The sequence below is a fragment of the Ambystoma mexicanum genome, chromosome 14 (assembly GCF_040938575.1).
Source record: "Ambystoma mexicanum isolate Mex_15411 chromosome 14, UKY_AmexF1_1, whole genome shotgun sequence".
Lineage (NCBI taxonomy): Eukaryota > Metazoa > Chordata > Amphibia > Caudata > Ambystomatidae > Ambystoma > Ambystoma mexicanum.
In genome coordinates, this window is record NC_090940.1 from 93,121,796 (window position 1) to 93,149,347 (window position 27,552).

The window sequence follows — 27,552 nt, forward strand, 5'->3', positions numbered from 1 at the left end:
AGCCACAAGTACTACCAAACTCGAATATTTCTTGAACAAAGACCGACCGGACTGCAAATTCTATAGTCCTGTCATTATTAGAGACCATAGTTTCAATCTCCTGATGAATGTTCACCATTGTTAGGATTTAAAACAGAAACATGTTGAGAAGGTGGCAAAGCCCAAGAGCATAGGCTATGTGTGTCTAATACTGCACTACACAGAGTTATCCATACTCTATTAAAGGCCTAATACACATAGGTCTCAACTACTACAACTACCTCTACTCAGAAGAGCTGGAGAACCTTGTTAGGTCTACAGTCACTATTTTAGCATCTATATACACACTACAGTGTTGTGTGTTATGTTTATCTATTGTTATGTATAAACTGTCTCTTCAGTTTATCGATATTTTATCCTTAAACGTTTTTTTAAATTCTTAATAAAGCACTATTCTTTTTTGTTAATATATTGTTGCACAATTCACTGCTTCTCACTACAGGCTAATATAGTTGCTACCCTCTTTGTTAAATGTAATTTATTACATACATAATTCATATATATTACAGTATATGAGTAGCCATGCGATCCTAGTCAAGACGATGTGATGAAAAAAATGGTTTCTATTTTTTGCAGAAATGTGTGGATCCCTTTTCTGGAGAGAGTGCGGCAGATTTTCTGTTTTCCCAGCAAGATGTAGGGCACGGTCAGGACGTCTCTGTGCTAGCACAAGCGCCCTGGAATTCAAGGGTCGAACTTTGCGTGCTATGTGTCGAGCGTGGTGGATTGTGGGCGACCTATGCAAATAATGAGAGTATATATAAAACTATATATATATATATATATAAAACTATATATCGAAAGAAAAGAGGAGAGGGCGAACCGCACTCTCGCGGGCCGGTACCAATTAGCAAAGCTCCAGAAAAAATAACAACAACAAAAAACATCATGTAATGAATACAGATGTTAATTTTCATGATTAAAAAAAAGGCAGAATTGTACAAAAAATAAAAAACGTACAACGAGCAGCAGCACAAAGACAGGCAGAGGCAGGACGCCAGGTACACGACCTGCAAACAACGCGTTTCGCGCTACACTGAGCACTTGATCACATAGGGGGGAGGAGGGATATCTGACATCAATATCAATCATGCAGGTGGTCCTTCTACTCTGTTGATTGACTCGGTAAGAGCCATCATTTCATAGCACACGCTGGTGGCCATGATGGAATGGAATAAAAATGCATGCATGTCACACGGAAACCAGCAGAGTATAGGGCAAAAACACCTATTTAAATGCATAGTGCATAAATACTGCCACGTATAGATGTCAATACGGCAAAAAGAAGAAACATAAAGCCGTCTAATACGGAAATACGCAAAAAATATCAAATTGCCGTAAATGCACCGTGTAGACACAGTCAACAATGATAGCATATAAGGAGTACATGTGGTAAAGTAATCCCCAGGTTACTTTGGCAATGCATGCATTTAGATAATACTTTATATTACAATTGGCTAGTTCAGAAAATATTCAAATGTGAAATATTAAAACAGACTAATAATATAACAGTAAAATAACCAACATAAGGTGTGCACATGAACAAGGCAGCTTATAACTGCCCGATCTAAAACATACAACAGAGAGGTCGGCTGGCTGATACAATGTAGAATGGAATAATGACTAAAGTGCTAGGGCCGGAGTGGGGAGGAAATCACCGCCAATGGAAGTAAAATATACCAATACCTCACAGTGAGAAGTCAAAAGGTAAAAGACCAGCCATACCTATCCATTGGCCATAACCCTTGTACATAGTCCTGTATATAAAAAAAGCTCCATCCTACATCCTGAAATACAGGCAAGGTTGTAAGGAAAGAAAAGAACAGTTTGATAGAGCGCACCCCATAATATAAATTAATTACAACAGTATCATTCCACCATGGGGGGCCAACAGCAGCTACTGGTATACAGAGGGATCACTACTCGAATCAGAAATACAGGTACAGACATTCCAAGCACAAAGTGCATTCTCTTTGGGGCCACATGATGGCGGAGCCAGTCTAAAGTGCATGTACCGCTTTTCTGAGCAACTTCTTAAGTCTTTGTGAATTTTGCAACGCTTTCCCGCAAACGTCATTATGTGTGCAAAGGCGAAGTTCCACTGTTTTGCACAACTTTCGTCGCAGTGTTTGAAATGCATGACTACAAGGCCCAGAATGCAAAGCAACAGCCAGGACTGGCACCTTGGGAGCCCGATAGTAGTGGCCGTCAGTGTCAGGGAAAAGTGAGGACATTTAGAGGTCAATGGGAGTCTCTAGCATCCAGGGGCCCTATGCCACCGCCGGTCCAGCCTCAGAGGGTGGATGCCGGTGCCACCCTTCACTCGGGCCTCCTGCCCATCCTAAGAGATTATGGCATCCTGGCTACACACGGATCCAGGAACCCTTGCCTCTATACGACACACATAAAAGCATAATTACACTAATCCAGTGGCAGGCGAGAGCGAAGGCGGCGATCAATACGAGGACGCACGTCCGCTTTGGCCTGAAGCTGTACCTTGTAAAAGGTGTTTAAATTCTCTTAACAACCAGCCCTTAAAGTGTCACCCGCTCTGCTCGTTGGCAACCGCGGCACGCGCGGGCTGCAAACCGAGGCTGCCAAACCCGCTTCAATAAAGCGCCAAACCCACCCGCAGACACGTTCGGAGTCATGATGGAAAGCTATCGAACCTCTCCAATCGCCCTCGCTCCAAGCTGGCCCACCGCCAGCCCTCCCTCATACTTCTGTCATTCAGTGCCCGTGCCACAGGGTGCAAGACTGGGCCGTGCCGCAGAGGGCAAGAGAAGAGACAGTCCCGATAGAAGGATGCAGGGCGCAGCGGACAAGAGAAGAGACAGGGTGAGGGTAAAAGTAGAGACAGGCCCGACAGAAGGATGCAGGGCACAGTGGGCGCAGAGTGCAAGACAGGAGATCGGCAACAGAGGAGACAGGCCCCAGGAAAGAATTCAGGGCACAGCTGGCAGAGTGCAGAGCGCAAGGCAGGAGATGGGCAACAGAGGAGACGGGCCCCATTAAAAAAATGCAGGGCACAGCTGGCACAGAGTGCAGAGTGCAAGGCAGGAGATGGGCAACAGAAGAGACAGGCCCCATGAAAGAATGCAGGACGCAGCGGGCACAGAGTGCCAGACAGGAGATGGGCAACAGAGGAGATGGGCCCCATGAAAGAATGCAGGACGCAGCGGGCACAGAGTGCCAGACAGGAGATGGGCAACAGAGGAGATGGGCCCCATGAAAGAATGCAGGACGCAGCGGGCACAGAGTGCCAGACAGGAGATGGGCAACAGAGGAGATGGGCCCCATGAAAGTATGCAGGGCGCAGCGTGCAAATATTGCAGAGTGCAAGACAGGAGATGGGCAACAGAGGAGACAGGCCCCATGAAAGAATGCAGGGCGCAGCAGGCGCAGGGCGCAGTGGGCACAGAGTGCAAGACAGGAGACGGGAAACACAGGCCCCAGGAAAGAATGCAGGGCGCAGCGGGCACATATTGCAGACTGAAAGGAAGGAGGTGGTCAACAGAAGAAGTATGCAGGGCACAGTGGGCACAGCGTGCAAGACAGGAGATGGGCAACAGAGGAGACAGGCCCCATGAAAGTATGCAGGGCACAGTGGGCACAGAGTGCCAGACAGGAGATGGGCAACAGAGGAGATGGGCCCCATGAAAGAATGCAGGACGCAGCGGGCACAGAGTGCAGACTGAAAGGAAGGAGGTGGTCAACAGAAGAAGTATGCAGGGCACAGTGGGCACAGCGTGCAAGACAGGAGATGGGCAACAGAGGAGACAGGCCCCATGAAAGTATGCAGGGCACAGTGGGTACAGAGTGCAAGACAGGAGACGGGAAACAGAAGAAACAGGCCTATGAAAGAATTCAGGGCGCTGCAGGCACATATTGCAGACTGGAAGAAGGCAAGAGCGCAGTGAGCACATATCGGTTGAAGAGTGCAAGAGAGGAGATGGGCTGCACTGCAGAGTGCAACAGTAGAGGCAGCCCTATAGAAGAATACGGGACACAGTGGGCGCATATTGCAGAGTGCAAGCAAAGAGGTGTGCCCAACTGTAGAGTGCAGATCCGGGGAGGCATTTGTGCGTTAGAGTCAAGGAGTGCAACAGAAGAGTCAGGCCCCATAGAAGAATGCAGGAGCAAAGGGGGCACATATTGCACAGTGCAAGAGAATGGGGGGTGGTGGGGGCTGTACCACAGAGGGCAACAGAAGAGTCGGGCCCCATAGAAGAATGCAGGAGCAAAGGGGGCACATATTGCACAGTGCAAGAGAATGGGGGGTGGTGGGGGCTGTACCACAGAGGGCAACAGAAGAGTCGGGCCCCATAGAAGAATGCAGGAGCAAAGGGGGCACATATTGCACAGTGCAAGGGAATGGGGGGTGGTGGGGGCTGTACCACAGAGGGCAACAGAAGAGTTGGGCCCCATAGAAGAATGCAGGAGCAAAGGGGGCACATATTGCACAGTGCAAGAGAATGGGGGGTGGTGGGGGCTGTACCACAGAGGGCAACAGAAGAGTCGGGCCCCATAGAAGAATGCAGGAGCAAAGGGGGCACATATTGCACAGTGCAAGAGAATGGGGGGTGGTGGGGGCTGTACCACAGAGGGCAACAGAAGAGACGGGCCTTGAAGAAGAATTCTGAGCACGGTGGGCACATATTGCAGAGTGCAAGACAACAGAGGGGCTGTACCACAGAGGGCAACAGGAGAGATGGGCCCTATAGAAGAATGCAGGAGCACAGGGGCACACACTGCAGTGCATAAATAAAGAGATTTTTTTTTATATTTTTTTTTTATTCATTTGAATCAAACAAAACAAAACCAAAATACAACCAAACACGCAGTGCATTTTACAACAATATAATCATATTAATTCTTAATCTTGGCCACTGCTTCCCCCCTTCATGAGCCTGTCTGTTCATCGTTCTCCGTGTCCGCCGCATGCGGCTGGGTCTCGCTTCCTGTAGATTCGGTCAGATCTTGTATTGCTCCAAACAATTCAGCTATTAGTGATTTCCATGCCATCAGGGTCCCTATCTCTTCTTCCCCCCTACAGCATTCGACTCTTGCCATACTATTGTTTCTGCCTCTGCCCATTTCTGTAACTCCTTCCACCATACCTCCACCCGTGGCTTGTGACAAGTCTTCCATCCCATGGCGATCCTCCGTTTAGCAAGCACATATGCTAGGTCTTTCAGTTTATTAACATGCTTACGTTTTGGTGACCTGGGGAACCCTCCCAGCAAGCAAGCCCAAGCTGCGTCTATAATCAGCGTGAGCCCTTTCTCAGCTAGCTTTTGTGCCACTTCTCCCCAGAAACGCTCAATCACTGGGCATGACCAAAACATATGTGTCATATCCGCGTTCTCCTCGTCACATTTGGGACATGCTTGTCGTCCAGCGTTTTCAAACTTGGATATCCTCAAGGGCGTCATATATGCTCTGTGCGTTATATATAGTTGTATTTGTTTAAGTCTAGCATTCCTTGACACCTTCTCATGGTGTCCGAGTGCCCGTTCCCACATCCCATCCTCTATCGGGGTTCCCACCTCCGCCTCCCAGTCTAGCCTCAGCTGCGTCAGGTCCTTCCCAACTTTAGACATCACCATCTCATACAGCCTGGAAATCTCATGCCCCCCTTCTGTTATATCATATATTGTTTCTATGATGGCATCTGGTTCTTCTCCTAACACAGTTTCAGGCCACGTCCCCCGGATTCTCTGAACAATTCTGTGGTATGTAATGTACTGGCCCGCATGCAATCCTGTCTCCTCCCCAAGGACCTCAAAATCCAAAATGGCCCCCATCTGCCAGACATCTCCTAGTGTCACCAGCCCCACAGATTCCCAATGGGTCCTGAGTATAGCTCTCAATTGCATATCTTCCCCTGCCAACGCCACCAGCGGCACCTGCGTGGAGCAAGGAAATGGGTTCTCCATCATCCGGCACGCCCTACGCCACATCTGCCACCCAAGCATCATCATCCTGGGGCGCCCTTTCATTTCGGCCTTGGGCAACCAGATCATCTCTCTCAAGTAAAATGGGGTACAGTCATATCCGAATAACCTAAATTCAGGGGTCGCCTCGTCCGAAAGCCACTGAGCCACATACTGCAGCTGACTTGCTACATAATACACCTCAAAATTGGGCAGTCTTATCCCCCCTTTTTCGTAAAAGTTCTGCAGCTTCCACAGCGCCACTCTGTTCCGGGTACCATGCCACAAGAAATCCCTGCACATACTGTTAAGTTTAGCAAAGAACTTCTTGGGTATCATGTATGGGACATTGCTAAAGTAGTGCAAAAGCCTCGGCAGGACCAACATTTTCAGCATTGCACCCCGTCCCATCATTGCTAAGGGCAACTTAACCCAAAACTGCATACACTTCTCAATTTTCCTGAGTGCCACCTCGGTATTATGCTTGTGCTCCTCCTCCACCGTATGGTACACATCTATCCCTAGATACCGGAAAGAGCTAACCTCCCACGGTATTTGTAACACCGGTAACCGCGTCTCAGGGGTTCCCTTATAGTCGCCTTGCTGTCTGAGGTATATCGCTAGGGGCTCTAGGGCTAATATATAGAGCATCGGGGACCAAGGACACCCCTGCCTAGTGCCTCTACTCAGTTGCCACCTCTCAGATACTACTGCACCCGTTCTAACTCTGGCCAGTGGCTCACTATATAGCATCGTCGCCCACCTCGCATAACCGGGCCCCATGCCATACTTCTCCAAGGCCGCCAACAACCACGGCCATTTGACCGAGTCGAAAGCTTTGACCGCATCCAGGGACACGATCGCCATTTCGCCCTCTGCCGTACTACCCCACTCAATCACCCGTCGGAGTCGCCTATGGTTATGGGTTATATTCCTATTCGGGACATAGCCCGTCTGGTCTGGGTGTATCAGCTTGCTGATCACTCTCTGTAAACTGTTTGCCAGGACCGCCGTCAATATCTTGCTGTCCTGGTTTAACATTGAGAGAGGTCTGTAGGAGCCACAGCTGTGTGCAGGTTTATTAGGCTTGGGGAGCGGTATTATGACCGCCTCTCTGAGTGTTTCCGGCAACCGGCCCACCTCAAACGCTTCGTTGAGCATATCCAACATCGGGGGGAGCACCTCTGCCTTGTATGTCTTATAGAATTCACTCGGGAACCCATCCGCCCCTTGGGTCTTGCAGGTAGGTAATTGCCTCACTACTTCCTCTAACTCCTCCAAGGTGATCGGTGCATCTAGCTCTTCCTTTTCCTCCTCGCTTATCATGGGTAGTCCTATATCTCCTAATGTTTCCAGTATTTCCTCTAGGCTGCCCCCCATCTCATCCGCATACAACGCTTTATAATATTCTGCAAACTCCTCGTTGACACCCTCTTGGGTGTCTACTACGCTACCATCTTCCCTCATTATTGTTCTAATCGGGGGCCTTGGCGCCTCGCTCTTGTACAGCCACGCTAGCAACCGTCCTGTCTTATCACCACCCGCATGCTGTCTCTCAATATACTTCTTATAATTAAGGTTGCTGAGCCTTTCCCAGTGTTCCGCACATTTCTGTTGCAGCCCCAGTACTCGCTCCATGTCTTCGCATCCACCCTTCAATATTCCCTCTAGTTCCTCTTCTGTCTGTCGTAGATCAGTTAGAACCCCACCCTGCAGGCCCTTTGATTTTGCTATTGCAACCCCTCGCATCACTACCTTGAAGGCTTCCCATAATGTACCTGCCGAGTCAACGCTGCCCGTATTCTCCTCAAAGTAATTTGCAATCTCCTCTCTCATGTCCTCTCTAAAGACTGGATCATTGAGTGCTTCAGCACGAAGGCGCCACGTCGGGATCTGTGCCCTCGGGGGGCGGTACTGCCACCCCAGGACCAATGGCGAGTGATCAGAGAGGACCCTCGCCTTATAATCTACCTGGGTCACCTCCACCATCACATCCGACGTGGCAAAGATATAGTCCAGCCTCATACGCAGCTGATGAGGGGCGGAATAATGAGAGTACTGCCTTTCTTGGGGGTATCTAGTTCTCCACACGTCGGCCAGGTGAAAATCGTCTAACAGTGTCTGCAATGCTTTCGCCGCTGGGGAGGGCCTATCAACCCTGCCTTTGGATCTATCTACGTTGGGATTCAGTACACAGTTAAAATCACCACCCCAAATCACTGCACTACCCATACATTTGCCGAGGTTGGCATTTAGAGTCCTGAAATAGGCCGCTGTATCCCAATTGGGGGCATATGTGTTTATAATGCTGATCTCTTTATTCTCTACCATTCCTCTCAACATGACCATCCTCCCATCCGTCTCCGCCACCTCTTGCAATGGTTGGAACGGAACATGCGGTGACACCCAGATTAGTACTCCCCTAGCATACGCAGAGTATGTCGAGCCCACCACCACCCCTTTCCATTTCTTAACAATCAGCTCCATCTTCTCCCGTGTCAGGTGCGTTTCCTGCAGCAGCGCGATATCTATCCTCTGCCTCCTCAAATACAACATGACCTTGTTCCTTTTCAGGTAGCTGTTAAGTCCCCTGACATTCCACGTAATTATTTTAAGATCTCCCATAGTTCATTCCCGTCCTCCTTATCTACCTCTAGCAAATCCCACCCTCCTGCGCGACTCAGATTCAACCTTACAAATTTGCTATATAGGCTCATATTCAAACTACAACTCAAACTCCCCGAAACTATATACATATCAGGCTCCCCGCCTCCCTCCCCTCCCCCCTCCCATCCCTTCCCCAACAACACCCTTCCCAACTGTTGCCCAGCTCCATCCCTGGATCTCAGGCACCCCCACATCTAGCCCTGTCTAATATACTCAGGGCTCAGTAGGGTGAAGTCGCCCTAATGGCCACTTAACTATTAATACTAAATGGGGGTATTAAGACTAGCCCTGCAAGGCTCCTTAGTAAAGCACCAATCTCAGTGCACACCATACCTTATCTATCGTAATCTGGTCTCATCTACTGGCAGGTCAAATCAGTGACTATAGTCAAGTCTCATAGTCTTAAACCACTCCCTCTCCCAGTCTTCTCATTACTCATTACTTATCTCGTCCGTATTCTTCTCTCGTCTGGATGTCAGGCTCCTGGGGGGAACCCTGCATGTCGAGCCATCCCATGGCATCCTCTGGAGTGTCAAAAAACAAAGTCTTGTTTCTGTGAAAAACTTTCAATTTCGCCGGGTAAAGTAGCATATACTTATGGCCTGCTTCATTCAGTCTCCTTTTAACAGCCCCGATGTTCATTCGACTCCGCTGCACCATCAGAGTATAGTCTGGGTAGGCCGTTATGATTGCCTCCCCCCGCTTAATTGTTCCACCTTTGCGGAAGTGTTCCAGTATCCTCTCTCGGTCCCGGTAGTTAAGGATCTTGGCAATAACTGGCCTAGGTGGATTGCCTGGCGGCGGCCTCCTCGTTAGAGCCCTATGCGCTCGTTCCACCGCGAATCCTTGAGACAGGGCTCCTCCAGGTATCTCCTGCAGCAACATGCTTTCGACAAACTCCGTGGGGTTGTGGCCCTCCGTTCCCTCCGGCAAGCCCACAATGCGGATGTTGTTCCTTCGGGCGCGTCCTTCCGCTTCCTCCGCCCTACTCTACAGATTGCCTACTCTTTGTATCAAGGCATGCAGTTCCGACTTGTGTGAGGCACAAACCGCTGTGTTCGAGCTCGCTTCCTTCGCAAGGCTCTCTGTGCGCTCCGCCAGGGACCTTACGTCCTGTCGGAGTAGATTCACTTCTTCCTGCACTTCACCGACCTTGAGGTCTAACGCTGTCTTCAGTTCCGACACCGCTATTTCGAGCTTGGCCTCCCAGGTCGCTTTCAAGTCTGCTTTCAAGTCTGCAATCGCAGCCAGGACCTCCCGATTTGTACCCGCGGCGGCCATGCCGCCTGCGAGGGGCTTGTCTTTGCTCCTGGCGCTTTCCGGGCCCGGCGGTGTCCTGGCAAATTCGTCCAGCGTAGGTTGCTTCACTTTTGGTCTTGAAGGTTTGTTAGACATGACGCTGCAGCCAAATCTTGTGGTTCAGCCCACCTCTTGTGCTCCACCAGTGGGGGGGACACACACCTAGTTTCAATATCTCAGGCCTTACCCAGGCCCGGAGGCATCAGCGCTTCAGAAGCTCATATGGCCTCCTCCTTTGCATATCTGGATCAGCTTGCCGCAGCCAACAAACCCACACACTCCCACCCACCGCTCAGACTGGGCGCCTTTTCGTTTCAGATCCACCCGTTCTGTATCCTGGTCAGCTTGTGCACTGCGGGAGGCCAAGCCAGTGTACCGCCCTCCTGCCGCTGATACAGTGTGGCGGGGTCCTTGTCTATCTTTGTATATTGGCAGCTTGACCCTCTATTGCCCCAGCGGAGCTCCACGGGGCCGCCCCAACCTCGCAATTGGCTGGCACCCAATCTGGGCAGTTCAATGTTCCTCACCTCTGTTGCAGGGGGTAACAGGCCTGCATGCCGCCAGTACCACCGTCCGCTACCTCTTATTAATGTGGGAGGTACAGCCTCATGCAGCAGGCCCTCTGTTGTTTTCCGAGTCTGTCAGGGCTCAGCTGCACTTTCCCTCCTTCTTTGGAATTGCACTCACCCGTGATCTGCGCTCTGGCTCTCTTTTCCTCAAGAAGCGATTGCTATGGCCTCCCAGACTGCCACTGCAATGTTCAGGCCCAAGGCCTTAGGGTTCCCCGGGACTGGACCCGCGCCCCGTTTCTTGTGGAGGTGCTCATGGCCACGGGGTCCAGGAATTTAGGTGCTGAGGCCACCTGCAGTAGTCGTTTGATTTATTTATTTCCCCCCTTTTTCATTTTAAATTATTTTGTTATCAGGCCCCACCAGCACTTGCGTGGGTTCATGTCTCTCTCCCTCTCATGGGCCGTTCGTTGCAGATGCGTTGTGTTTACATCTGAGATGTCCGCCGTATTACGCGCGCGCATCCGTTGTGCTTTGGGATCTTCTCCACCAACCCGCACGCCGCTGCGGATTCGTCCCGGCTCACAGATGGTCCTCCGCATCAGCTTCGGATCTCCTGGCCCGCGCCGCCGCCACCTCCACACCCCGCCAGGGTTCATCGCATCCGCCGTCTCGCGCGCTCCCGGGGCCACTTTCCTCAGCTACGATCCCTCCAGCATGAACGTCTTTGCTTCATCGGACCGCGCCGCCTCCATCTCTACTCCCGATGTTCCATGCTGAGGCTGCAATCATCACGCGCGAGGGGTGCAGGATCCTCCGTCTTCTTGGGCTTGTATGCGATCGCGGTCCTCACCTCAGAAGTTCCTTTGTCCGGGGACCACCGCCATTTTGCCGTTGGTTTCGTTTTCCCAGCGCAATCGTTTAAAGTCCATAACTTCTGTTCTGCCTACTCGATTCGCATGCAGATGCTAGCGCTGGAGTCCCCATATGTTCGCATTGCCGTGATGTTGTTCCTTAGTTGAGATTCCAGTGCAAAATACGTGCGCATTGCCGGATCAGTTGACGGATCACAGGAGCACACATGAAGAGCAGCCTAGTCCATGGCTGCCAGGCCACGCCCCCCCTAAATAAAGAGATTGTCCCTAGGAAAGTGTCAAACAGCAGAGACTGGCACATATTGCAGAAGGCAACAGACGCAATGGTCCAATTGCAGGGGGCAATAACAGAGAGGGGCACACCTCACAGAAGGCAATAACAGATGGGCATATCAACTAAATCCTCAGAACTAAACCCTTGCATCCTTACACTGCCCACAGTCCATCAGACGAGCGGCCAGGTCTAGTGCACCCTCTATCTGCCAATTCTTGCACTTCACATCCAGGGCTGCCCCTATAGCTCACCTGCCCGGACCAACCACAACCAGAGATTTCCATATCGGCACACAGGTAACGGGTACTTCCAACCTGCAGCAGCCACCACCACAAGTCTCTGCATCTGCCTTCCCGTGATCCATTCAACACACCATGCCCGCCTTTTCCACAGACCCGTGCGCAGCGAAGCCAACCTTATTGGCAGAAGGGCGCCATTTAAGACCACTTTGCATTACGTGTTGCAGAGGGCAACAGAAGAGGTGCACCATGTCGCAGAGAGGGAAATAACAGAGATGTCCCCAATGTATAGCGGCATAGCAGCGATGGGTCCTCCTGCAGAGAACAATAACAGAGATGCGCCCATATTGCAGGGCCAGTACCAGAAATGGTCCCCAATGCATAGCGGCACGGCAGCGAAGGCTCCTGCTGCAGAGCGCAATAACAGGGGTGGGCACATATTGCAGGGCCAGTACCAGAAATGGTCCCCAATGCATAGCGGCATAGCAGCGATGGGTCCTGCTGCAGAGCGCAATTACAGGGGTGGGCCATATTGCATAATGCAATAGAAGAGATGAATACTATTGAGGGGGGCAATAACAGATGGGCACATACTGCGAGTTGCAACATTAGAGCTAGGGCCTATTGCAGAGCTTGAGGGCAGGGATGGGTCCCTTTGCACAATGAAACAGCAGAGATGGGCACATACTGCAGTGGGTAATAGCAGGGATGGGCCCTGATGTAGAGGGCAATAACAGAAGCTGAAACTATTGCACAGCTCAGGAGCACAGATGGGCACATATTTCAGTGTACAATAAAAGATGTACACAGGCTGTGATATGCAATAAGAGGGATGGGCCAGAGCCACTCCTTTTACTAGGCAATGGCAGGCATGGGCCTGTGTTGTGCCATGTAATAACAGAGATGAGCCAGAGCCACGCCTTTTACTAGGCAATGGCAGGCATGGGCCTGTGTTGTGCTATGCAATAACAGGAACGAGCCAGAGCCACGCCTTTTACTAGGCAATGGCAGGCATGGGCCCATGTTGCGCTGTGTAATAACAGAGACGAGCCAGAGCCACGCCTTTCATTATGCAGCCGGTCAAGTGGCACAGCGAGTAGAGCGCTCGCTTTGACATCCCCTCATAGCGCTATATAAATGCCAAATTATTATTATTATTATTGGCCCGTGTTGCGCTGTGTAATAACAGAGACGAGCCAGAGCCACGCCTTTTATTAGGCAATGGCAGGCATGGGCCCATGTTGCGCTGTGTAATAACAGAGACGAGCCAGAGCCACGCCTTTCATTATGCAATGGCAGGCATGAGCCCGTGCTATGGTGTATCCAAATGGAAATGCACCTGTATTGTGGGGTGCGCTAATGGAGGGGGTCTGGTATTGCAGGAATCACAGGCGATTGCTTACATTGGCGGGACCAGTGGCTACAGGTGCATGGAGAATGCCGCCATGGAATAACTTTTATATGGCGATGCCCTGTAGCAGAACATCTAGAGTATTTTTTAATCTCCAGGAAAACTCCAAAGCAATTTATTGAATGGTCTGTAGAACATTAGAGATCAGCCTACACAGGGCTTTACTATATAAAACCATCTATGCTCCATGCACGGGCTAGTCATATGTTCATTTGAGGTTTGCACCCTTAGGTGAGACAATGCAGTGCTTTGCATTCTTTTGTGAGGCATTGCAGTGCTCTGTATTCCTCTGGGAGGCATTGCAGTGTCCTACATTCTTGTGTGGGGCATTGCAGTGCTCTGCATTCCATGGTGAGGCATTGCAGTGCTCTGCATTTCATGGCGAGCCAATGCAGTGCTCTGCATTCCATGGTGAGGCATTGCAGTGCTCTGCATTCCATTGTGGGGCATTGCAGTGCTCTGCATTCCATTGTGGGGCATTGCAGTGCTCTGCATTCCATGACGAGGCATTGCAGTGCTCTGCATTCCATGGCGAGGCATTGCAGTGCTCTACATTCTTTTGTGACCGCAAGAATTTCGATTGTAAATAATACATTAGATACAGTGGTGGATGCACAACGGGAGAACCCAATAATTCTCAGATGAGAAATGAGGGTCAAATGAAGGAGTTCCCAACAAGAGTCCGTTTAGTTCTTGAGGCAGGGGGTCTTTGCCCGCGAAGCACACCTCGTGTCTAGAGGTCCCACCTCCGGCCTGCGATTCTGCATGCTTCCAGCCCCTGCCTTCAAGGCAGGCCTCCCAGGCATGCAGCTCACTCCATGCTCAAGGAACATACTACTTGATTTTAAGTACGGGGCCTGCTCCTACATCACATTCCATACTGAAGACTATGCATCCTGGTCTTGCACTATATTTCATGCTCAAAGAACTCAACCCCTTCCTGCAAAGCAAGCCTCCTCCTCCTACACCCCATTCCAAACTAAAAGACAACACTTCCGGTCTGCAAACCACACTTCCGGGTCATGCATCCTATTTCATGCTCAAGGATGACACCTAACGGTAAACCTGGTAAACCACACCCCCTGCTCATACATCACATTCCATGCTCAAGGAACACAACTCCCGCCTGCAAACTACACTTTGTGCTCCTGCAAAACAGTCTTAAATCAAAGACGGCACCTTCTGCCTGCAAACCATACTATTAAACACATGCCACACTCCTAGACAACACTTCCTGACCATAGACCACATTCCTCACACGAAGATCTAATCGCTTGCTCCCATATCATACCCTATCCTTCTAGGCTAAGCCTGATGCTGACGACATACCACAATCCCTATTTATAGGCGACGCTTCCTGCCCAATGGCAGTATCCCATGCCCACATACAGCAGGGCCATAGGCTGCACCTCTGGTCCATAGACCACATGACCATAGGCTGCACATCTGGCCCACAGACAGCAGGGCCATAGGCTGCACATCTGGCCCACAGACAGCAGGGCCATAGGCTGCACCTCTGGCCCACAGACAAAAGGGTCATAGGCTGCACCTCTGGCCCAAAGACAACATGGCCATAGGCTGCATCTCTGGCCCACAGACAACAGGGCCATAGGCTGCACCTCTGGTCCATATACTGCATCGCATTCATAGACTGCATCTCTGGTCCAAAGACTGCATCACATTTATAGGCTGCACCTCTTGTCCATAGACAACATGGCCACAGGCTGCACCACTGGTCCATAGACAACATGGCCACAGGCTGCACCTCTGGTCCATAGACTGCATCGCAATCATAGGCTGCACATCTGGTCCATAGACAACATGGCCATAGGGTGCACCTTTGGTCCATAGACTGCATCGCATTCATACGGTGCACCTCTGGTCCATAGACAACATGTCCATAGGCTGCACCTCTGGTCCATAGACAGCATGACCATAGGCTGCACCTCTGGTCCATAGACAGCATGACCATAGGCTGCACCTCTGGTCCATAGATTGCACCACATTCATAGGCTGTACCTCTGGTCCATTGACAACATGGCCATAGGCTGCACCTATGGTCCATTGACAACATGACCATATGGTGCACCTCTGGTCCATAGACAACATGAACACAGGCTGCACCTCTGGTCCATAGACAACATGAGCATAGGTTGCACCTCTGGTCCATAGACAACATGAACACAGGCTGCACCTCTGGTCCATAGACAACATGACCATGGACTGCACCTCTGGTCCATTGACAACAGGACTATAGGCTGCACGTCTGGTTCATAGACAACATGTCAGAAGTCTGCACCTCTGGCCCATAGACAACATGAGCATAGGTTGCACCTCTGGTCCCTAGACAACATGGCCATAGGCTGCACCTCTGGTCCATAGACAACATGACCATAGTCGGCGCCTGTGGTCCATAGACAACATGACCATAGGGTGAGCCTGTGGTCCATAGACAACATGACCATAGGGTGCACCTCTTGTCCATAGACAACATGACCATAGGGTGCACCTCTTGTCCATAGACAACATGACCATAGGGTGCGCCTGTGGTCCATAGACAACATGACCATAGGGTGAGCCTGTGGTCCATAGACAACATGACCATAGGGTGAGCCTGTGGTCCATAGACAACATGACCATAGGGTGAGCCTGTGGTCCATAGACAACATTACCATAGGGTGAGCCTGTGGTCCATAGACAACATGACCATAGGGTGCACCTCTTGTCCATAGACAACATTACCATAGGGTGCACCTCTTGTCCATAGACAACATGACCATAGGGTGCGCCTGTGGTCCATAGACAACATGACCATAGGGTGCGCCTGTGGTCCATAGACAACAAGACCATAGGATGCGCCTGTGGTCCATAGACAACAAGACCATAGGATGAGCCTGTGGTCCATAGACAACATGACCATAGGGTGCACCTCTTGTCCATAAACAACATGACCATAGGGTGCACCTTTTGTCCATAGACAACATGACCATAGGGTACACCTCTGGTTCGTAAAGAACATGACCATAGGCTGCCCATTTGGCCCATACACTTCGTGACTATAGGCTGCATCTCTGGTCCATAGACAACATGATCCTAGACTGCACCTCTGGTTCATAGAAAAGATTACCATAGACTGCACCTCTGGTCCATAGACTGCATTGCATTTATAGGCTGCACCTCTGGTCCATAGACTGCATCGCATTCATAGAATGCATCGCTGGTCCAAAGACTGCATTGCTTTTATAGGCTGCACCTCTGGTCCATAGACAACATGGCCACAGGCTGCACCACTGGTCCATAGACAACATGGTCCTAGACTGCCCCTCGGGTCCATAGACAACATGATCATATGGTGCACCTCTGGTCCATAGACTGCATCGCATTTATAGGCTGCACCTCTGGTCCATAGGCAACATGACCATAGACTGCACCTCTGGTTCATAGACAACATGGTCCTAGACTGCACCTCGGGTCCATAGACAACATGACCATAGGCTGCACATCTGGTCCATAGACAACATGACCATAGGCTGCCCCACTGGTCCCTAGATAACATGACCATATGCTGCACCTCTGCACCATAGACAACATGACCATAGGCTGCACCTGTGGACCATAGACAACATGGCCATAGGCTGCACCTCTGGACCATAGACTCCATGGCCATAGGCTGCATCTCTGGACCATAGACAACATGACCATAGGCTGCACCTCTGGACCATAGACAACATGACCATAGGCTGCCCCACTGGTCCCTAGATAACATGACCATATGCTGCACCTCTGGACCATAGACAACATGACCATAGGCTGCACCTGTGGACCATAGACAACATGGCCATAGGCTGCACCTCTGGACCATAGACTCCATGACCATAGGCTGCACCTCTGGACCATAGACAACATGACCATAGGGTGCACATCTGGACCATAGACAACATGACCATAAGTTGCACCTCTGGACCATAGACGACATGACCATAGGCTGCACCTCTGGACCATAGACGACATGACCATAGGCTGCACCTCTGGACCATAGACGACATGGCCATAGGCTGCACCTCTGGTCCATAGACGACATGGCCATAGGCTGCACCTCTGGTCCATAGACGACATGGCCATAGGCTGCACATCTGGACCCTAGATAACATGGCCATAGGCTGCACCTCTTGTTCATAGAGGCATCCCACTCAAAGCTTCCCACGCTTTTCCATAGACCCCATCCTCTACTCGGTCTCCATTTCCTTCAAATAGTCTACATCTGCTACCCATACCCCAAACCTCCGCCCCATATACCGCTCCCCCCTCCCCCCACTCACAGACTTGTAAACAGACTATGTGACATAGGCAAAGACGGCGCCATCTGCCCATGGAATCCACGTAGTGCTCCTGGAGCACGTGCTCTACTCAGGAGTAGCAGAGGCATAGGCAGGGTAGGGCCTGAGGGGCAAGGCCCACCCAAAATCTGCAAATGCCCACTCAGCAGCCTGCCCAACTACATTAGATTCAGGCCCCATTTGCTAGAGAATCCTGGCTACGCCTCTGATGAGTAGTCACTTGTGTCCACAGAACCCCAACATAGCTGGGTCATTCTACATATACGGCAGAGACCGTGCCGCCTGTACATAGGTTCCGTCTCACTACTCATAAACCGTCCCTCCTGCCCCTATAGCCCACCATCTACTGCCAGACCACCCTAGTGCTTACAGGACTCAGGAAGCCCCCTGAACACTCCCATGCGGAGGGTAATCGGGGGAGTAGAGCCTTGTCCATAGAAGGCAATGGCTGCCGCAATCTCAGCCCCACAAACCCCACAGGGCCCCCCCCCCTCCCAGCCCCTTGAATTCTGAACCTCTACCAGTCCTACCCCCTCTTCACGGTCCAGGCGCCTGCAGCCATCCCAGCTCCAGTCTGTGGTGTAATTGTTCCGGGTTCTCATTGCTGATCGAGCCTCATCTTGACATCGTGGGCACTATTAGAATGCATTACAGCACAGCACCCGCCCCTGGCACTGGCACTCTCAACCTCTTGAGCTCCAGCTCTTACATCCAAAACATCACATCTGATGCATCTTCGTGGATGCCCGCCTTGCAATCTATAAACAAGAGCGGTGCCCACTGTACCAGCGCCCCTGCCAGTCTGATTGCATTTTCCTAGCTTCGGTGTTTCCTTGGCAGAACAAATTAAGTCATATTTCTCTGCTGAGAGCTGCAGCCGCTGACGGGAGCAACCCTGGGGGGAGGATGGGGGGGGGCAGGAGCATTCCGCCCACTGTCAAATACTTCTGCAGATGAAGGAATTAATAAATGAATGAACTAGAGTAAGACACCGCACGAATCTGAGGCGAGCGTGCAAGTGTAATCCAACGGAGCAGACGTGGTCGGCCCGGGTGTTCAGGTAGGAGTCGGCCAGGTCCTATGCATGGGAAGTGGACTGGGTGTAGGTGTCAGCTGGGAGGGCTTCCATACCCGAGATCTGATGGCGGTGCACAGATAGCAGCTGGGAGAGCTTCCTTAACAAGCATATGGTGTGGCTGCACAGGTAGCAGCTGGGAGAGCTTCCCTACCCAGCATATGCTGTGACTGCACAGGTAGCAGCTGGGAGAGCTTCCCTACCCAGCATATGGTGTGGCTGCACAGATAGCAGCTGGGAGAGCTTCCTTAACTAGCATATGGTGTGACTGCATAGGTAGCAGCTGGGAGAGCTTCCCTACCCAGCATATGGTGTGACTGCACAGGTAGCAGCTGGGAGAGCTTCCCTACCCAGCATATGGTGTGACTGCACAGGTAGCAGCTGGGAGAGCTTCCCTACCCAGCATATGGTGTGACTGCACAGGTAGCAGCTGGGAGAGCTTCCATACCTAGCATGTGGTGTGGCTGCACAGGTAGCAGCTGGGAGAGCTTCCCTACCCAGCATATTGTGTGGTTGTACAGGTAGCAGCTGGGAGGGCTACCATACCTAGCATATGGACGGCCTGCACAGATAGCAGCTGGGAGAGCTTCCTTAACTAGCATGTGCTGTGGCTGCACAGGTAGCAGCTGGGAGAGCTTCCATACCTAGCACATGGTGTGACTGCACAGGTAGCAGCTGGGAGAGCTTCCCTACCCAGCACGTGGTGTGACTGCACAGGTAGCAGCTGGGAGAGCTTCCCTACCCAGCATGTGGTGTGACTGCACAGGTAGCAGCTGGGAGAGCTTCCCTACCCAGCATGTGGTGTGGCTGCACAGGTAGCAGCTGGGAGAGCTTCCCTACCTAGCATGTGGTGTGGCTGCACAGGTAGCAGCTGGGAGAGCTTCCCTACCTAGCATATGGTGTGACTGCACAGGTAGCAGCAGCTGGGAGAGCTTCCATACCTAGCACATGGTGTGGCTGCACAGGTAGCAACTGGGAGAGCTTCTATACCTAGCATGTGGTGTGGCTGCACAGGTAGCATCTGGGAGAGCTTCCACGCCTAGCATATGGTGTGACTGCCCAGGTAGCAGCTGGGAGAGCTTCCCTACCTAGCATATGGCATGGCTGCATAGGTAGCAGCTGGGAGAGCTTCCCTACCCAGCATATGGTGTGACTGCACAGGTAGCAGCTGGGAGAGCTTCCCTACCCAGCATATGGTGCGACTGCACAGGTAGCAGCTGGGAGAGCTTCCATACCTAGCATGTGGTGTGGCTGCACAGGTAGCAGCTGGGAGAGCTTCCATGTCTAGCATATGTGACTGCACAGGTAGCAGCTGGGAGAGCTTCCCTACCCAGCATATGGTGTGGCTGCACAGGTAGCAGCTGGGAGAGCTTCCCTACCCAGCATATGGTGTGGCTGCACAGGTAGCAGCTGGGAGAGCTTACATACCCAGCATATGGTGTGACTGCACAGGTAGCAGCTGGGAGAGCTTCCCTACCCAGCATATGGTGTGGCTGCACAGGTAGCAGCTGGGAGAGCTTCCCTACCCAGCATGTGCTGTGGCTGCACAGGTAGCAGCTGGGAGAGCTTCCCTACCCAGCATGTGGTGTGGCTGCACAGGTAGCAGCTGGGAGGGCTTCCATACCTAGCATGTGGTGTGGCTGCACAGGTAGCAGCTGGGAGAGCTTCCTTAACAAGCATGTGGTGTGGCTGCACAGGTAGCAGCTGGGAGAGCTTCCTTACCCAGCATATGGTGTGACTGCACAGGTAGCAGCTGGGAGAGCTTCCCTACCCAGCATATGGTGTGAAGGCACAGGTAGCGGCTAGGAGAGCTTCCCTACCCAGCATATGGTGTGGCTGCACAGGTAGCAGCTGGGAGAGCTTCCATACCCAGCATATGGTGTGGCTGCACAGGTAGCAGCTGGGAGAGCTTCCCTACCCAGCATATGCTGTGACTGCGCAGGTAGCAGCTGGGAGAGCTTCCCTACCCAGCATATGGTGTGGCTGCACAGGTAGCAGCTGGGAGAGCTTCCCTACCCAGCATATGCTGTGACTGCACAGGTAGCAGCTGGGAGAGCTTCCCTACCCAGCATATGCTGTGACTGCACAGGTAGCAGTTGGGAGAGCTTCCTTAACTAGCATGTGGTGTGGCTGCACAGGTAGCAGCTGGGAGAGCTTCCCTACCCAGCATATGGTGTGACTGCACAGGTAGCAGCTGGGAGAGCTTCCCTACCCAGCATATGGTGTGACTGAATAGGTAGCAGCTGGGAGAGCTTCCCTACCCAGCATGTGGTGGGACTGCACAGGTAGCAGCTGGGAGAGCTTCCCTACCCAGCATGTGGTGTGACTGCACAGGTAGCAGCTGGGAGAGCTTCCCTACCCAGCATGTGGTGTGGCTGCACAGGTAGCAGCTGGGAGAGCTTCCCTACCCAGCATGTGGTGTGGCTGCACAGGTAGCAGCTGGGAGAGCTTCCCTACCTAGCATGTGGTGTGGCTGCACAGGTAGCAGCTGGGAGAGCTTCCATACCTAGCACATGGTGTGGCTGCACAGGTAGCAACTGGGAGAGCTTCTATACCTAGCATGTGGTGTGGCTGCACAGGTAGCATCTGGGAGAGCTTCCATGCCTAGCATATGGTGTGACTGCACAGGTAGTAGCTGTGACGGCTTCTATATATAGCATATGGTGTGGCTGCACAGGTAGCAGCTGGGAGAGCTTCCATATCTAGCATATGGTGTGACTGCACAGGTAGCAGCTGGGAGAGCTTCCCTACATAGCATATGGTATGGCTGCACAGGTAGAAGCTGAGAGAGCTTCCATACATAGCATATGGTCTGGCTGCACAGGTAGCAGCTGGAAGAGCTTCCCTACCTAGCATATGGTGTGGCTGCCCAGGTAGCAGCTGGGAGAGCTTCCCTACCTAGCATATGGCATGGCTGCACAGGTAACAGCTGGGAGAGCTTCCATACCTAGCACATGGTGTGGCTGCACAGGTAGCAGCTGGGAGAGCTTCCCTACATAGCATATGGTATGGCTGCACAGGTAGAAGCTGAGAGAGCTTCCATACATAGCATATGGTCTGGCTGCACAGGTAGCAGCTGGAAGAGCTTCCCTACCTAGCATACGGTGTGGCTGCCCAGGTAGCAGCTGGGAGAGCTTCCCTACCTAGCATATGGCATGGCTGCACAGGTAACAGCTGGGAGAGCTTCCATGTCTAGCATGTGGTGTGGCTGCATAGGTAGCAGCTGGGAGGGCTTCCATACCTAGCATATGGAGTGACTGCACAGATAGCAGCTGGGAGAGCCTCCATGTATAGCATGTGGTGTGGCTGCACAGGTAACAGCTGGGGGAGCTTCCCTACCAAGCATATGGTGTGGCTGCACAGGTAGCAGCTGGGAGAGCTTCCTAGCATATGGTGTGGCTGCACAGGTAGCAGCTGGGAAAGCAACCATACCTAGCATATGATGTGGCTGCACAGGTAGCATCTGGAAGAGCTTCCATACCTAGCATGTGGTGTGGCTGCAAAGGTAGCAGCTGGGAGAGCTTCCATACCTAGCATATGGTGTGGCTGCACAGGCTGTAGCTGCGAGGGCTTCTATATATAGCATATGGTGTGGCTGCACAGGTAGCATCTGGGAGAGCTTCCATACCCAGCATATGGTGTGGCTGCACAGGTAGCATCTGGGAGAGCTTCCATACCCAGCATATGGTGTGGCTGCACAGGTAGCAGCTGGGAGAGCTTCCATACCCAGCATATGGTGTGGCTGCACAGGTAGCAGCTGGGAGAGCTTCCATGTCTAGCATGTGGTGTGGCTGCCCAGGTAGGAGCTGGCAGAGCTTCCCTACCGAGCATATGGAGCGACTGCACAGATAGCAGCTGGGAGAGCTTCTATATCTAGCATATGGTGTGGCTGCACATGTAGCTGCTGGGAGAGCTTCCCTACCTAGCATATGGTGTGGCTGCACAGGTAGCAGCTGGGAGAGCTTCCATCCCTAGCATATGGTGTGGCTGCACAGGTAGCAGCTGCGAGAGCTTACATCTCTAGCATATGGTGTGGCTGCACAGGCAGCAGCTGGGAGAGCTTCCATACCTAGCATGTGGTGTGGCTGCACAGGTAGCATCTGGGAGAGATTCCTTACCCAGCATATGGTGTGGCTGCACAGGTAGCAGCTGGGAGTGCTTCCATACCCAGCATAGGGTGTGGCTGCACAGGTAGCAGCTGGGAGAGCTTCCATGTCTAGCATGTGGTGTGGCTGCACAGGTAGCAGCTGGAAGAGCTTCCATACCTAGCTTATGGTGTGGCTGCACAGGTAGCAGCTGGGCGAGATTCCCTACCTAGCATACGGTGCATCTGCACAGGCAGTAGCTGCAAGGGCTTCTATATATAGCATATGGTGTGGCTGCACATGTAGCAGCTGGGAGAGCTTCCATACCTAGCATATGGTGTGACTGCACAGGTAGCAGCAGCTGGGAGAGCTTCCATACCTAGCACATGGTGTGGCTGCACAGGTAGCAACTGGGAGAGCTTCTATACCTAGCATGTGATGTGGCTGCACAGGTAGCATCTGGGAGAGCTTCCATACCTAGCATATGGTGTGACTGCACAGGTAGTAGCTGCGACGGCTTCTATATATAGCATATGGTGTGGCTGCACAGGTAGCAGCTGGGAGAGCTTCCATATCTAGCATATGGTGTGACTGCACAGGTAGCAGCTGGGAGAGCTTCCTTACATAGCATATGGTATGACTGCACAGGTAGAAGCTGAGAGAGCTTCCATACATAGCATATGGTCTGGCTGCACAGGTAGCAGCTAGAAGAGCTTCCCTACCTAGCATATGGTGTGGCTGCCCAGGTAGCAGCTGGGAGAGCTTCCCTACCTAGCATACGGTGTGGCTGCACAGGTAACAGCTGGGAGAGTTTCCATGTCTAGCATGTGGTGTGGCTGCACAGGTAGCAGCTGGAAGAGCTTCCATACCTAGCTTATGGTGTGGCTGCACAGGTAGCAGCTGGGCGAGATTCCCTACCTAGCATACGGTGCATCTGCACAGGCAGTAGCTGCAAGGGCTTCTATATATAGCATATGGTGTGGCTGCACAGGTAGCAGCTGGGAGAGCTTCCATACCTAGCATATGGTGTGACTGCACAGGTAGCAGCAGCTGGGAGAGCTTCCATACCTAGCACATGGTGTGGCTGCACAGGTAGCAACTGGGAGAGCTTCTATACCTAGCATGTGATGTGGCTGCACAGGTAGCATCTGGGAGAGCTTCCATACCTAGCATATGGTGTGACTGCACAGGTAGTAGCTGCGACGGCTTCTATATATAGCATATGGTGTGGCTGCACAGGTAGCAGCTGGGAGAGCTTCCATATCTAGCATATGGTGTGACTGCACAGGTAGCAGCTGGGAGAGCTTCCTTACATAGCATATGGTATGACTGCACAGGTAGAAGCTGAGAGAGCTTCCATACATAGCATATGGTCTGGCTGCACAGGTAGCAGCTAGAAGAGCTTCCCTACCTAGCATATGGTGTGGCTGCCCAGGTAGCAGCTGGGAGAGCTTCCCTACCTAGCATACGGTGTGGCTGCACAGGTAGCAGCTGGGAAAGCTTCCATGTATAGCATGTGGTGTGGCTGCATAGGTAGCAGCTGGGAGGGCTTCCATACCTAGCATATGGAGTGACTGCACAGATAGCAGCTGGGAGAGCTTCCATGTATAGCATGTGGTGTGGCTGCACAGGTAGCAGCTGGGGGAGCTTCTCTACCAAGCATATGGTTTGGCTGCACAGGTAGCAGCTGGGAGAGCTTCCTAGCATATGGTGTGGCTGCACAGGTAGCAGCTGGGAAAGCTTCCATACCTAGCATGTGGTGTGGCTGCACAGGTAGCAGCTGGGAGAGCTTCCATACCTAGCATGTGGTGTGGTTGCACAGGTAGCAGCTGGGAGAGCTTCCATACCTAGCATATGGTGTGGCTGCACAGGCTGTAGCTGCGAGGGCTTCTATATATAGCATATGGTGTGGCTGCACAGGAAGCATCTGGGAGAGCTTCCATACCCAGCATATGGTGTGGCTGCACAGGTAGCATCTGGGAGAGCTTCCATACCCAGCATATGGTGTGGCTGCACAGGTAGCAGCTGGGAGAGCTTCCATACCCAGCATATGGTGTGGCTGCACAGGTAGCAGCTGGGAGAGCTTCCATGTCTAGCATGTGGTGTGGCTGCACAGGTAGCAGCTGCGGGAGCTTACATCCCTAGCATATGGTGTGGCTGCACAGGCAGCAGCTGGGAGAGCTTCCATACCTAGCATGTGGTGTGGCTGCACAGGTAGCATCTGGGAGAGATTCCTTACCCAGCATATGGTGTGGCTGCACAGGTAGCAGCTGGGAGAGATTCCTTACCCAGCATATGGTGTGGCTGCACAGGTAGCAGCTGGGAGAGCTTTCCTACCTAGCATATGGTGTGGCTGCACAGGTAGCAGCTGCAAGAGCTTACATCCCTAGCATATGGTGTGGCTGCACAGGCAGCAGCTGGGAGAGCTTCCATACCTAGCATGTGGTGTGGCTGCACAGGTAGCATCTGGGAGAGATTCCTTACCCAGCATATGGTGTGGCTGCACAGGTAGCAGCTGGGAGAGCTTCCATACCCAGCATATGGTGTGGCTGCACAGGTAGCAGCTGGGAGAGCTTCCATGTCTAGCATGTGGTGTGGCTGCACAGGTAGGAGCTGGCAGAGCTTCCATACCTAGCATGTGGTGTGGCTGCACAGGTAGCAGCTGGAAGAGCTTCCCTACCTAGCATATGGTGCATCTGCACAGGCAGTAGCTGCGAGGGCTTCTATATATAGCATATGGTGTGGCTGCACAGGTAGCAGCTGGGAGAGCTTCCATACCTATCATATGGTGTGACTGCACAGGTAGCAGCTGGGAGAGCTTCCATACCAAGCATATGGTGTGGTTACACAGGTAGCAGCTGGGAGAGCTTCCATGTCTAGCATATGTGACAGCACAGGTAGCAGCTGGGAGAGCTTCCCTACATAGCATATGGTATGGCTGCACAGGTAGCAGCTGAGAGAGCTTCCATACATAGCATATGATGTGGCTGCACATGTAGCAGCTGGGAGAGCTTCCATACCCAGCATATGGTGTGGCTGCACAGGTAGCAGCTGGGAGAGTTTCCATGTCTAGCATGTAGTGTGGCTGCACAGGTAGGAGCAGGCAGAGCTTCCCTACCTAGCATATGGAGCGACTGCACAGATAGCAGCTGGGAGAGCTTCCATACCCAGCATATGGTGTGGCTGCACAGGTAGCAGCTGGGATAGCTTCCATACCCAGCATATGGTGTGGCTGCACAGGTAGCAGCTGGGAGAGTTTCCATGTCTAGCATGTGGTGTGGCTGCACAGGTAGGAGCAGGCAGAGCTTCCCTACCTAGCATATGGAGCAACTGCACAGATAGCAGCTGGGAGAGCTTCTATATCTAGCATATGGTGTGGCTGCACAGGTAGCAGCTGGTAGAACCTTTATACATAGCATATGGGGTGACTGCACATGTAGCAGCTGGGAGAGCTTCCATACCTAGCATGTGGTGTGACGGCACAGGTAGCAGCTGGGAGAGCTTCCCTAAATAGCATATGGTATGGCTGCACAGGTAGTAGCAGGGAGAGCTTCCATACCTAGCATGTGTTGTGGCTGCACAGGTAGCAGCTGGGAGAGCTTCCATACCCAGCATATGGTGTGGCTGCACAGGTAGCAGCTGGGAGAGCGTCCATACCTAGCATATGGGGTGACTGCACATGTAGCAGCTGGGAGAGCTTCCATACCTAGCATGTGGTGTGACGGCACAGGTAGCAGCTGGGAGAGCTTCCATACCTAGCATATGGTGTGGCTGCACAGGTAGCATCTGGGAGAGCTTTCCTACCTCGCATATGGTGTGGCTGCACAGGTAGCAGCTGGGAGAGCTTCCATACCTAGCATATGTTGTGGCTTCACAAGTAGAAGCTGGGAGAGCTTCTATATAAAGCATATGGTGTGGTTGTACAGATAGCAGCTGGGGGAACTTCCATACCTAGCATGTGACGGGGCTGCACAGGTAGCAGCTGCAAGGGCTTCTATATATAGCATGTGGTGTGGCTGCCTGCTGGGAGGGCTTTCATATCTGGGAGCTGGTCTGGGTGTAGGTGTCAGCCACGTGATCTCATCAGGGTGCATGTACCCACTAAGAGTGCGCTCCCTATATCTGTTCTCGTCTGGATGCTTGTGTCCATTAGGAGGGCTTACGTTGCTGGGACCTTGTGAGGGGAAATGTGGTACCCAAAAGTGTGTTCCTTACCTGAGCTCTGGTCTGGGTGGTGGTGTTGACCTGGAGAGCTTTTTTAGCAAAATGTGGCCTGGTTGCATGTGCCGACCGCGTGTGTGTTCCATATCTGCTTTCCAACCCTGGTGTGTGTCAACCAAGAGTCCCTTCCTACCCGTGGCCTGATCTGGGTGGGATATCTGCTGGGTTTATGTTCCCTACTTAGAGCCTGGATCCAGGTGTCTGCTGGGAGAACTTCCATAGCAGGGCCCTTGTCTGGGAGTAGGTGCCAGTCACGAGTATGCCCCCTACCTGGAGCCTGGATCCATCTTCCAGATCATGGACCTGGTCTGGGAGTGGGTGTCAGCCAGGTGTACGTCCCCCTCCATAGAGCCTGGATCCAGGTGTCTGCTGGGAGAACTTTCATATCTGGTCGCTGGTCTGGGAGTAGGTGTCAGCCAGGAGTACGCCTCCTTCTTCTAGAGCCTGGATCCAGGTGTCTGCTGGGAGATCTTCCATAGCTGGGACCTGGTCTGAGAGTAGGTGTCAGCCAGGAGTACGCCCCCTTCTTCTAGAGCCTGGATCCAGGTGTCAACTGGGAGATCTTCCATAGCTGGGACCTGGTCT

At 52.3% G+C, this 27,552-nt stretch overlaps 1 protein-coding gene across 2 annotated transcripts in view; it reads right to left on the reverse strand.

The window, feature by feature from the left end:
- GALNT16 (polypeptide N-acetylgalactosaminyltransferase 16) overlaps window positions 1-27,552 on the reverse strand; it is a 608,740-nt gene that overhangs the window by 480,843 nt on the left and 100,345 nt on the right. Inside the window, exon 1 of one of the 2 annotated variants that reach the window (XM_069638586.1) lies at window positions 18,117-18,203. The exons of the other annotated variant lie outside the window; for it this stretch is intronic. Coding sequence (XP_069494687.1) covers window positions 18,117-18,188 — 72 coding nt within the window. The 5' untranslated portion in view covers window positions 18,189-18,203. Of the gene's footprint in view, window positions 1-18,116; window positions 18,204-27,552 lie in introns of those variants that run through there. 2 annotated transcript variants of the gene reach the window in all.